The sequence below is a fragment of the Garra rufa genome, chromosome 8, assembly GCF_049309525.1.
Source record: "Garra rufa chromosome 8, GarRuf1.0, whole genome shotgun sequence".
Lineage (NCBI taxonomy): Eukaryota > Metazoa > Chordata > Actinopteri > Cypriniformes > Cyprinidae > Garra > Garra rufa.
In genome coordinates, this window is record NC_133368.1 from 833,599 (window position 1) to 846,645 (window position 13,047).

At 37.9% G+C, this 13,047-nt stretch overlaps 1 protein-coding gene across 1 annotated transcript in view; it reads left to right on the forward strand.

Moving 5' to 3' along the window:
• Nucleotides 1–8,864, forward strand: part of LOC141340785 (uncharacterized) — a 33,668-nt gene extending 24,804 nt beyond the window's left edge. Inside the window, exons 9-10 of the mRNA XM_073845880.1 lie at nucleotides 4,018–4,159; nucleotides 6,477–8,864. Coding sequence (XP_073701981.1) covers nucleotides 4,018–4,159; nucleotides 6,477–7,462 — 1,128 coding nt within the window. The 3' untranslated portion in view covers nucleotides 7,463–8,864. The remainder of the gene's footprint in view (nucleotides 1–4,017; nucleotides 4,160–6,476) is intronic.
• Nucleotides 8,865–13,047: the final 4,183 nt, after the last annotated feature.

A 13,047-nucleotide genomic window follows, 5' to 3' on the forward strand; every position in this document is an offset into this window, starting at 1 on the left:
ACATAAACAGAGAAATAACTGCCTGATGATGGCGAATGATTTACAGATCTGGAGAATCACTGAGGAGCAGCTCAACTTGTGCGGTAAGAAGCACTCCCTCTGCATTATAACTGTACACAAGAGCACATGAATCACAGAAATGAGACTAAAATGTGGGCGATTCAAAACGACAGATTCAACAAACCGCATATTAAAAGCGCATTTGAAAAGCGGCTAGAGCTCCTAATTAAATATATATTTTATCCATGTGTGAGCTATTGAGTTCAACAGCTCTGTGATCAGCCAATCAGAGCAGAGCTCTAGGGTTGTAAATGGAGCTGTAAAACCATTTCTGGAGTATTTTTGCCCGTTCCTACACCATATCCCTTCTATGTAGATATCAGAGAACAATTTAAAATATTCTCTCAATGCATTCTAGGGCACCTTTAAGTTGTGGAGTACAAGCGGCATTCAGAAATTGATGGATTTATATGAAGATGGAGTTCTACTTTCCTTCAATCATTTATGCCAGAAATACTCAATTCCTAAAAAACATTTTTTTCAACTATTTACAGTTAAAAAGTTACATGACATCCAAAGAGGAACAGATTACCATCTTTATCAAAATTAGAGGCATTAACTCTGAAAATTTGGAGAAAAGAGGACATATATCTACGTATTACAATTTAATGGCCAAATCCACATTGGATAAATTTAAATGCATGGAAAATGGATACACAAGAAGACACTGATGAGGCAGACTGGAGGAAAGATGCATGTCTTAAAGCACAAACACAGACAATAAGTACAAGGTTTAAATTACTTTAATAAAAATGGTTAATATGTCTGTTAACATCCCAGATGTGTTTTCTAAATTGAGGATAAAGGCACATTATATCACTGCCTTTGGGAATGTCCAAAAATTAAGTTTATTAAGTGGATGTCATAATTGTTCTATACTAAGATTCCTTTAAATGCTAAACTTTGTGTTCTTGAAATATATCCGCTTGATTTTACATCAAAACAGACTAAACTCCTTGACTTTGGTGTCCTCCAAGCTAGAAGAGTTATTGCGTTATGCTGGAAGAGTATGGATGCCCCATCCCTGAAAATGGGAAAAAAGAGGTATTAAACTGCATCGGACTGGAAAGACTAACGTATATTTCCAAGAGCAAGCAAAAAGACTTTGATCAGTTTTGAGAACCCTACATGAAAATCATGGAAATGTAGTCTGTACTTAACATTGTAAAAAAGGTGATGTTTTAGTAATGGACGTATTTTCATTTATGTAGTGTTTAATTTCAACTTTTATTAATATCTTTTAATATAAGTATATTTTACATGATCTTTTATCTTCCACTTATTCAGGTGTAAATTGAATATGTATGTATGGAAGGGTGATTGCCTGGGTTCTTGTTCCGGTCTTTTGCTGTTGTTGATCAGATGTGGTGTGTTTTTAAATGTGCAAAAAAATGCGCTATTTAGTCAATAATCTAAATATCATCTAAATATGTGACCCAGGACAACAAAACCAGTCTTAAGTATCACGGGTATATTTGTAGAAATAGCCAAAAATACATTGTATGGGTCAAAATTATCCATTTTTCTTTAATGCCAAAAATCATTAGCATATTAAGTAAAGATCATGTTCCATGAAGATTTTCTACCATAGATATATCAAAACTTGATTTTTTTTTTATTAGTAATATGCATTGCTAAGAACTTCATTTGGACAACTCTTAAGGCGATTTTCTCAATATTTAGATTGTTTGCACCCTCAGATTCCAGGTTTTCAAACAGATGTATCTCAGACAAACATTGTCCTATCCTAATAAACCATACATCAACAGGAAGCGTATTTATTCAGCTTTCAGATAATGTATAAATCTCAGTTTCGAAAAAGTTGACACTTATGTGAGTGTGTGTCTAACAACCCTGGTAAAACACAGCTAAAACCCCCCTAGGCTTGTTGGCTGGTTTTAGAGGGGTTTTGGCCACTTTTCCAGGCTGGTCTTAGCTGGTCAGGCTGGGAAAACAGCTATAAACAGCAACTTAAACCAGCTAAATTGATATTATTTACATTTAAACAACCCTGACAATTAGCAAATAGTATAACTATATTAGTAAAACATTTATATTATTATCTTAAATATGTTTCATCATACTGTAAGAACAGCTGCATCATTATAGCTCAAGCTCTGTAATCTGTGTCTGTGTCAAAGCTGTTTTTTTTTTGTTTTTTTTTTATTGTATCAAATCATCGTCATACAAATCGGTACAAATATCAGCAGTAGTGATACTTGAAAGATAACAAACATTCAAACAACAAAAAAGTAAACAAATAGTAATGAAAAGTAAACAAAACAAAGCAAAAAAAAGGGCCATTGTACATAAAATTCCTTACACAAAAACTTTAAGTGCAGAACAAATTTGAACAGTTTTCATAGCTTTCTTATTTTTAGATATTGAAATCAAATTAAAATAATTTTCCAAATATCTTAAAAAGACCACAATGACAGGTTTAAAGTTTGAGAATTTACATTTGTGAATTTATAATGAAACAAGTAATTTCTTTTGTGGTTAAAAGCTGTTGATTGTGACTGAGCTGGTTTTCTGAAGAGCAGAGGGGACTTTTATTTTGCTCTGGCGGCGTGACGTCATGACGCTGCGTCGCGCTCCCGCATCTGATGTGATTCAGCTCAAGAAAGGTCTGTGTTTGTACGTATTTAAACCGATTGAAACCTTTCAGTCAATTTCATAGTTTTTAAGCGAGGCAATATTACTTATTTGCTTTTGAATGTAACTCTGTAATGCGTTATCTAACATGAATAGATGTTATTTTGTGAGTAAACGTTTCCACACATGAGGAAGAGAAGATGTAAGTCTGATTTCAGTTCTCAAAAACATTAGAAAGTAACCTCAATTGAATCAAACGATTCCTAAAATGACTCAGTGATTCGAGTCACCACACACAACAAAACAGTGTCAAGGTAACTTAGTTTTAAGTGCTAAAAACCCTGTATAAGGGGGCGTTCACATGTCGCGCCTAAAACGCGTGGAAAACGCTACGCACGCCTCTTTCTCTTTATTTCCAAACCTAGCTCGCGTTCCAGTGGCGTCTGCCGTTGCTAAGCAACCATAACCCGCGCTCTCCGTAAATACGCGGACGTTTCAGCAAAGGATAAATGGATTTTCAGCATTAAAAATCTCTTGCAGTAGCTCAGTTATTAAATTTATTTAAAAATGTTTATTCCTGTACTATGATAAGCTGTTTCTACTTGGTAGTAGGAATGGGCGATGCCACTTATTTCGTTTTCGATAAAATACCAATACTTTTAAGGCCAGTATCATCGATACCGATACTTTAAAATTATTATTTATTAAATTAATAAGAGTAAAATATGTAATTATACCCTTAACTTTATATTTGAAATGCATTTTAACATTTAATATGCAAATAACTTGGTTAAAATATGTTTACTGTAGTGGTAACTATAGTTGAAAATACATCGTTTGATAACGGGCTGACATTGCACACATAAAATACAACATTTTATTCTGACAGTGTATCATTTATATTAACATTACTACAAAACATGATCAATGAGCTTTAAGTGTTAATTTAAAGAAATGTAATGGCACAAATTACGTAGGCTACAATTTCAGTTTGTTTATTGTGAAATAGCTCAAACATGTTTTATTTTCTGTTTTCTGATAAGCGTTGTTCTGGGCTGCCGTTCCCAAAGCATCAATGCTTTCTTATGATACTATTGGGAAACACAGCTCTGTTTGAACACATAGTCTGAAGGGAATAAACACTCTCTGTGATTGATTGGTTTTGAGAGATTTTGCGGCTGAAACAGTGTAAATACAGTGAGAACAACAAACACAAACAAGTTTAATGACAATATTATCATGCAAGTGTAACTTTATATCTACAAATTCTGAAATGCCATATATCACAACTAAATATTAAATATTAAGCTAAACACAGAGGTTTAGTTTGGGTTTATTTTGTTTTCTCTTCATCTTAAACAGGTCAACACACACAGAAAATCTCCTGCTGAAGCGACTGAGGTCCACGTGTTAATGAAGATGGCGATTATTAAACAGGAGAGTGAAGACTTCAGGATTGAAGAAGTGTTTAGTCTGAAACAAGGAGACACTGAGAAACAAACAGGTGGGTTTTCAATCTTAATGCTTGACTCACTCATTTGATCCTTAAAATGTCCAGTTCTACAGAAATGATTGGTATTTATGAAGAAATTGCTACGAGTGGTTTTATTTTATCACGATCACATGACCAGACAAATACTAGTTGCACCTGAGAAAATCCACTTCAGTGTTGGGTTTTAATGTCATCTAATAAATTGGAAGAAATAACAGAACACGAGATAGAATTTAAAATATTCTATCAATACATTCTATGGCACCTTTAATATGTTTAGGTTTATTATTATATCGAATGGAGATCCGAGTCAATTCTTTGCCCGAAAGAATATGGAAGCATTCTTTATTTTTATTAATTATTATTATTTATTATGTTCTGTACACTTATGCTATTGCTAGTAATTTAACTTGTTCTTATTTACTGATGGTTCACTTTTCCTTATTAAAGTTTGAATTTTAAATATAATTTTATTGTATATCGTTGAGAATGCCCAGTGTAAACATGAACGCTCAAATCCATTAGCATGAGCGTGGAAAAATTACACACCGCAAAAAGTATAGAGGTAAAGTGTCAAATTCAAGCCAGTCTCTCTTCTATCCATCTATCGTTAAAATACAGAGAACTGTAATCCCAGGTGTGTGGCGCCACATTCTCAGGTTATGAATAATAAGGAAGGGAAAAGTTAATCTACCAAAATAAAGCAGCACTAGCCCCTGCTGAAAAAAACAGCATATGCTGGTTAGGTATGTTTTGGTGCCGGGATGCTGGTTTTAGCTGGTTTATGCTGGTCCTTTGCTGGTTGACCAGCAACATGACCAGCGTAAACCAGCAAAGGGCCAGTGTAAACCATCTATGGACCAGCGTAAACCAGCAAAGGGCCAGTGTAAACCAGCAAAGGGCCAGCGTAAACCAGCAAAGGGCCAGTGTAAACCAGCAAAGGGCCAGCGTAAACCAGCAAAGGGCCAGTGTCAACCAGCAAAGGGCCAGCGTAAACCAGCAAAGGGCCAGTGTAAACCAGCAAAGGGCCAGCGTCAACCAGCAAAGGGCCAGCGTAGACCAGCAAAGGGCCAGCGTAAACCAGCAAAGGGTCAGCGTAAACCAGCTATGGACCAGCGTAGACCAGCAAAGGGCCAGCGTAAACCAGCAAAGGGTTAGCGTAAACCAGCTATGGACCAGCGTAGACCAGCAAAGGGCCAGCGTAGACCAGCAAAGGGCCAGCGTAGACCAGCAAAGGGCCAGCGTAAACCAGCCATGGACCAGCGTAGACCAGCAAAGGGCCAGCGTAAACCAGCAAAGGATCAGCATAAACCAGCTAAAACCAGCATCCCAGCACCAAAACATACCTAACCAGCATATGCTGTTTTTTTTCTGCAGGGGCAATATCTTTAAAAAGTTTTAAAACCTTGTCTAGGAATAAGGTAGCCATCAAACTGTTTTGACCTCATCAACCGTTTGTATTCCGCTATTTAATTCGCTCTTCTATTTTATAACAGAACAGCTAACCAAGACTGGCACGGTTACATATACTCACCAATGCCAATATTTACTTGCACTTGGAGCTTGGTGAGTGTTAATTTTAGGCCCAGTCTGTATTGTACTGTGGTACAGTTATAGAGGACCTTCATAAAGCAGTAGTTATGGCGAAGTATTTAGTAGTGTAGTCTTCCAGTAGTCAGCAATGGCCAATAATATGTAGTGTTTTATTGTAAAACAGCTGTTTTGCTAAATTCTGCTGAGGTGAAATTCAATGCCACAAAAAACATTAGTCCAGATCAAGGTCCTGATGCAAGCAATGGACATAACTCTAGGTGGCATTTACCTCAGATAAGGCTGAAGTTTGCCCAGGTCATGAAGTGGACCATCCACATTAAAATCTGAACAGGGGAGACAGCGCAGTCTAGACAAAGGGTTCAACCACTACTTAGAGACCCTACAAGGGGGAGCAGTCTCTGAGCTGGAACGCAGCTATCCTCAAACAGCAGACTCCAAACAAACAGTCAATGCTTATCTGAGAGAGCTTGTGCCTAAGGGGAACCCAACAGTCATAGACGCCAGACTGGAACATGGCTGTCCTCAGACTGCTGTATTCCAAATCAAAGCAAGCCTATCAGCATAACTGATATTATAAATGGTATGCAAACCATGCTTTGATTACGTATTGTTTATCTGTGTATATCATGTATATCTTGGTTTCAGTGTTTAAGTGCAGCTTTTTGGTCCAGATGCTGCCATCAGCTTTTAAAGGCTTATATGCTCGGTTTTCACCTCTTTTGCTTTGTGACTTGAAACTGTGGTTAAATTCTATTGTTTTGGGTTTTTGCTTTAGACCTACTGGTGCTGAAAGAAGAGAATCAAGATCAGAATGAAATGGAACAAACAGATCAGAAACACAATGATACAAAAGCTAAACAGACTAAAGGGACTTCTGAACAAAAAAGAGGTCGGAAAACCAAATCTAATAGCTCTTTGACCTGCCATCATTGTGGGAGGAGTTTCAATGAAAAGCGAATATTTCAAGTGCATGTGAGAGTTCACACTGGAGAGAGACCATACCCCTGCCAACAGTGTGGAAAGAGCTTCACCCAACAAGGAGCCCTTAAAAGGCACACAAGAACCCACTCGGCAGAGAAGCCTTACACCTGCCAACAGTGTGGAAATGGTTTCAACCAAAAAGGACACCTTAAAAATCACATGAGAACTCACTCAGGAGAGAAGCCTTTCACCTGCCAACAGTGTGGAAATGGTTTCACTCAAAAAGCACACCTGCAAAGACACATGAGAACTCACTCAGGAGAGAAGCCTTTCACTTGCTGTCAGTGTGGAAAGAGTTTTACACAGAAAACCACCCTTAATTCCCACATGAGCATTCACACCGGAGAGAAGCCTTATACTTGTGAACAGTGTGGAAAGAGTTTCCCTGTTAAACGAAATCTTAAAGGTCACATGAGAATCCACACTAGAAAGAAGCCTTACTCTTGCGAGTATTGTTTCACACATTTACACTCCCGTAATTACCACACTGGAAAGCAGCTGTACACATGTGATCATTGTGGAAAGAGCCTCACATCAGAATTTAGCCTTAAGTGTCACAAGATCATTCACACTGGAAAGAAGCCCTTCAAATGTGATCAGTGTGGGAAGAGTTTCATATTAAAGATAAAACTTAATTACCACATGAAGACTCACTCAGCAGAGAAATGCTGGAAATGTTCTCAGTGTGGAAAGAGTTTCAGTCATAAAGGTATCCTCAATGCTCACATGAAAAAACAACACACTTTAGAGAAGCCTAAGAGACGAGCTTCTCACAAATAGAAAATATTAAAGCGATGGTTCGGAGTAGATTTGACTACATTGCTATGCACTCCGAAGCCCATCTAAATACCCCATCCGAAGTTTTGTTTACCTTAGTCGAACATTGACAGAGATAGGTGAGCTTGTCGAATGTCTTGCTACTGCCGTACATGGAACATGTGATGTATCTGGTAAATTGCACCACTAAACGTGCACGTAATCTTACCAAACTTCTACAGTAGTGTAAATAGGGTATGTACTCACAAAACGCTGCATCAGAAAATTTGTAAGTCCACCGTGAGTGTTTTAAAAACAACTGTTAACCGATCACTACTAGTCTCAAAAATCCACGTCGACGTCACTTCCCTGATTTGGGAAAAGCACGTCTGTGTGCATGTCACGACATCACCTGGTTTAGAATATCCACATTTTTTTCCCCTGAAGTATTAACAACTTACTTTCACTTAGTCTTTGTAAATTGTTTTATCAACAAAATATCATTGCATTCGTCGTTAGATGCATCGCTTTCTGACAGGAAGTTGACATGCACACAGACGAAGTAGGTGGATTTTTACGTGCTTTTCCCAAACCAGGGAAGTGACGTCGACGTGTCGCCATTTTGGATTTTTGAGACCAGTAGGGATCGCGTAAAAGTTGTTTTTAATACACTCATGGTGGACTAACAAATTTTCCAATGCAGCGTTTTGTGAGTACATACCCTGTTTACACTACTGTAGAAGTTTGGTAAGATTACTTGCACGTTTAGTGGTGCAATTTACCAGATACATCACATGTTCCATGTACGGCAGTAGCAAGACATTCATCAAGCTGACCTATCTCCATCAATGTTCGACTAAGGTAAACAAAACTTCGGATGGGGTATTTAGATGGGCTTTGAAGTGCATAGCAATGAAGTCAAATCTACTCCGAACCATCGCTTTAAGATTCATATGAAATACGTGTGGAATCGTGAAGAAACCCACAAGAGATTTCACTCAGGGAAGAACTATTTTATATGATATCATCGTGCAAAATGTTTCATTGTTAAAGGAAACCTGAAGAGAGGGCTTTCAAGATCATTTTGGAAAATAAAGTGTGACTGTGACGAGGTTTATCTGAAGAAACGATTTCAAAAATCACCAACATATTGACATTAGGTCTGCGCTCACACCACAACTGAATGTGTTGTGGCATCTTCATAGCCATGTCTTTTATTTGTATTGTTAATTTTTTTTAATCTTTTTTTTCTTTAAATGATTTTCTGTATCTGTCTTCTTTCTTGCCATGCTTTCTAATATTTACAGTAGACACATTCTAATTTCAATTGTGTGGAGACACTGTTTTTACTGGTAACCTGGAATCAAAATATTACATTTCTGTCTTACTGCAAAATGTCACAGTATAAATAAAATGGCGAACTACATGATGAGCATTGTGTTGAATTATTCAGTGCATCTTTAGCGGTGTTGGGCAAATGTTCATATATGTTGAATAACCTGGATGCCCCAATATTAAATAGACTCTAAATAGAATACATTGTTATTATAAAACATCATACACTATTGAAATTTTGCTATGTGGGCAATGTGAGAGACACCTATTAAATTCAATGTATAATGGAATATATTGTCATTAATATAGTGGAACAATAACACAATAGATGGTTTAGAAATTTTAGTATTGATTGCACAGGTCATAACTTGCAAACAAACAAGTCTAAAATAAATTATGCTTCTCGTCATAGCCACAAATTTTCACTTCTAGCCACAAATTATGTGGTGGCATGTAATGAATTGAGGTGATTCATTAGATTAGAATTACTTGCCACCGATGTGAAGAGACTCTTTCTTCCTGTGCATAAGTTGCATGTTACATTTAATATTCTTGCTTCCAGGTGTTGATCCACTGACAGATGGAGGTGGCCACGGACAGCCAGGATAGTTTGGAATGATAGTGTTAAATGCTGAGCTGAAATCCACAAACAAGTCACCATTATTTAAATAGCACTTTTTACAGTGTGTATTCTGTCAAAGCAGCTTTACAGCCATTCTCCTCTGGCCAGATGAATTCTAGGTTGCAACAAAGTCAGATGTTCAGAGAACTTACCTGGTTTTGGTAGTCTTGTCCTGATGGCCGTCTAGATCACAAGTTCTTCGGAGGGGATCTGTCTCTAGGACTCATCTAGTTGACGTGATCTCCACTGACATTCAGGCCTGTCGAGGGCATCTCTAGGTGCTGAACCACCATCTGAAGTGGATACGTCTTGGTCGGCTGCAGTGACCATCTGATCTGGATCGCGTGGCTACAGTGGCACGTCCTGATATTGCTGAGTTAGATGTGACTAACATATATTGTTGACCCTGGAATAACATTTTAATCCAAAAATTTAATTTTGACCACATTCCCACACCTAAACCTAACCTTACCCCTGAGTAATCCCTAAAATCAGAGGATATGATAGATGACTGACACTGATGTACAAGCACCAAAAACTGATTGTAAGCCTAAACTTCACAAAAACTATAAACTGTTTTTTTCAAATCTGATTGGTTATTCACAATGTTGTTCCAGACCAACAAAGATGTTGCTTTGGGACAGGGATGATTGTAGAGTGTTTGAAGCAGGAAGGGACTTCACATAGCTTTAGTGATCTGTTGAAGATCTGTGAAAAGATGTGGGTCAGCTGGTTAGCACAGGTTTTCAGACAGGGTGGTGTCACACCATCTGGGCCTAGTGTCGAGTTATAATAACGTGGGCAAACTACTTATACCTTGGGTTCGGATCAGTTCAAATCTGGATGTCCCGGGAGCAGGTAAGTTGCCTGACGATGCCTGTGAAATTTCAGCAGTGCTGCCCAAATGTGAGGGCCATTATTGATCGTACAGTGTTCAGATGTGAGTGCCCAGAGGCAATTACCCTCCACTTGGAAACATTCTCATCCTACAAGATCCATACCACCTTCAAAGCTTTGATTGGAGGGGCACAGAGACCAGTTTAGGAGAGAAAACAGAGAGAACCCAGGCCATTGCCAGACTCTGCATCCTTGTTGAATGTGCAATAAGACAAGTAAAAGAGTACCACATTTGTGATTCCCCTGTTCCCCTCACTTTAGCAGGCACAGTCAATCAGATATGGTCCTGCTGTTGCATGATGGCAAATTACCAGGGTACTTTAGATCTTGAAGGTGAGATAAAATATTGGATGGAGTGAAGATTCTGCAGCCTGCTATTTTTCAGGTGCTCTTCTTAATACTTTCTGACATTATAACACCAGCTAGTAACAACCTCTTCTCCCTGTCACCAAGTGCCATCATTCTCACCCAGTTTACCTGCAGGTAACATCGGCCACTACCTCCTCCTGCTCACTGGCCAGTAACATCGGCCACTTCTTAACCTTGCCACTCAACAAGAGCAGGCACAGCAAAAATTTGTCACCAGATCACACCAAGCTAAGCCAGTGACCATCCGCTGACCCTGGACTTAAGTGGTAGGTGTGTGATGTCCTTAGTTTTGCTTGGCCCTCAGCAAATTCAGTGTGTGATGCCTCTCATATGTCTTTCACATCAGGGCACTTAACTTCTACCAGGACATAGGGAGGGTCTTCATTTGGGTCTACCACCCCACGCTTCAGGGTGGATGATGAGACCGCATGGAAGTACATCAACACTGAAGGTCTCAGCATAGTGGCAAAGAACCACTGGCTCAAGTTCCACTCCTCCACGCATTGCTTTTTTCTGGGGTGCACCTTTAACCCTCTGGGGCCGACGGTTACGCCGGCGTGACCAACCTACTTTTTTTAAGATCAGCGCAAAAGACACTAAAAATGCTCTGTCGGTTTAAGTCATACACATTAGAGATATACATCAATGGAAACTGTAAAGCGTGTACTTTTATTTGGGCACACTCAAAAGAACAGCAGAAAGTTGTGTTTTTTTATTTAGAATAAAGAAAACAAACAGGGTGATTTCTGTTTTCTCTGTCTCCGTGAACTGCTTTTAGAAATGCGTCACTTATATCATTCAAACACGGTGAATATTTAGCACACAAACATAAAAGTGGTATCTACTGAAAGCGCCCACTATCGCGAAATCTTTTGCCATGCAAATTAGCCATGTGCTACTAGCGCGGCAAGGACCGGAGTATCTGTACGCGAGGAAACTCCCACATCACCGCAACAAAGCAACATGACTTCAAGTTCATCTTGGTTACAGTTTGTTACTGAATGAAGATATGCTGTGAGGAATAAGACTTATATTTACCCCAATCCTAAGAAGGACGCGATGCGACGCAAACCCAGCAGGAGGAGACATTTACATGAGTAAGTCTTACTTTCATTTTCCTACTAGCTTTCGCTGTTATTTACTTTGACAAAACATGTACACATTTTACTAGTTAGACTTATTCCAAACTAAAATTCCTGACTTTATCAAATGAAACATTATGAAGTACGTTTGATTGCATTGCATCTCTTACAATGGCAGGATATTTATAATGTTCTAGAAAAACGATGTAATTATGACTGTGAGATGCATTTATGACGATATCTTTATGAATGTAGAATCATACTTTATTTATTTATTTTACTGTATAACAGTGTAAAAGTAATATGAGTGCTTACACTGAATGTGTGTTTACATCACGTTTATTAGTAATATAGTGCTAAACGATAATTATTAGTTTCTTAGATATTACATGTCCTTTTTTACATTAGTACAAATTCTAGAGTATAGACTGTAATCTGACAGATGATCCTGATATGATTTTTGGTTTGTTTTGTTTTTGTAGTGATCTCAAACCTGCTCAAAAGATGAATCCTGCCCTCTTTCCCATGAGTCCCTTCAAACTGTTTTCCTCTGAGAGCACTAGAAACTTGAGATGTTCAACTACACTGATATTCTAGTGTAAAACAAGTTTTTGACTTTTTTTGTATTTTTTTAAGGGCACACAAAATAGCAGGTAAGATTTGTTTCATTTGTTGAACAGAATTCAGAAGAAGTTTTCAGAAATGCCACAAAGTCTGTGCACATCTGTGTGGTTAGATGAGGGAGCTCAATAATGTGTCTTGGACCTTCATTATGTATGTTTTGTTTATACAGTGATAGTAAATAAAATAAAAATAATCTACAACTCCATTCTCTGAATCTTCTCACATTGTTTCCTTACTTGCTATAGTCAAGCCAGTCATTGATGGGGCCATTAGGGAGGGCCCTTTTGTCTTTCAGGTGTGAATTGCTAAATATTCATGGGTCATTGCCACACCTATGAATAATCCCTTTCGATCACAAAACATGTTTTATAAAATTTAAATCAATATATTGTTTTCTCTGAACGAGTGAACGAGATGATTTTCACATCATTTGGTTGAAAAAATTCTAGCCTACGACATCCAATTATCTAAAGTCTTGTAAAGAAATGTCCTGTATGTGCTTCATGGCCTTATTTCAGTGACTTCAAAACTTTAGATTTTCAATAACCACGCATAAACATAGTTTTCTCAAAAACACAAACATGCACATTAATGTTGCTTGCATATTATTGTAGCCCAATATGTGCTGATTACAATGTAATCTGACTTTAACCATTTATATGTTTTTAAGATACTGAAAA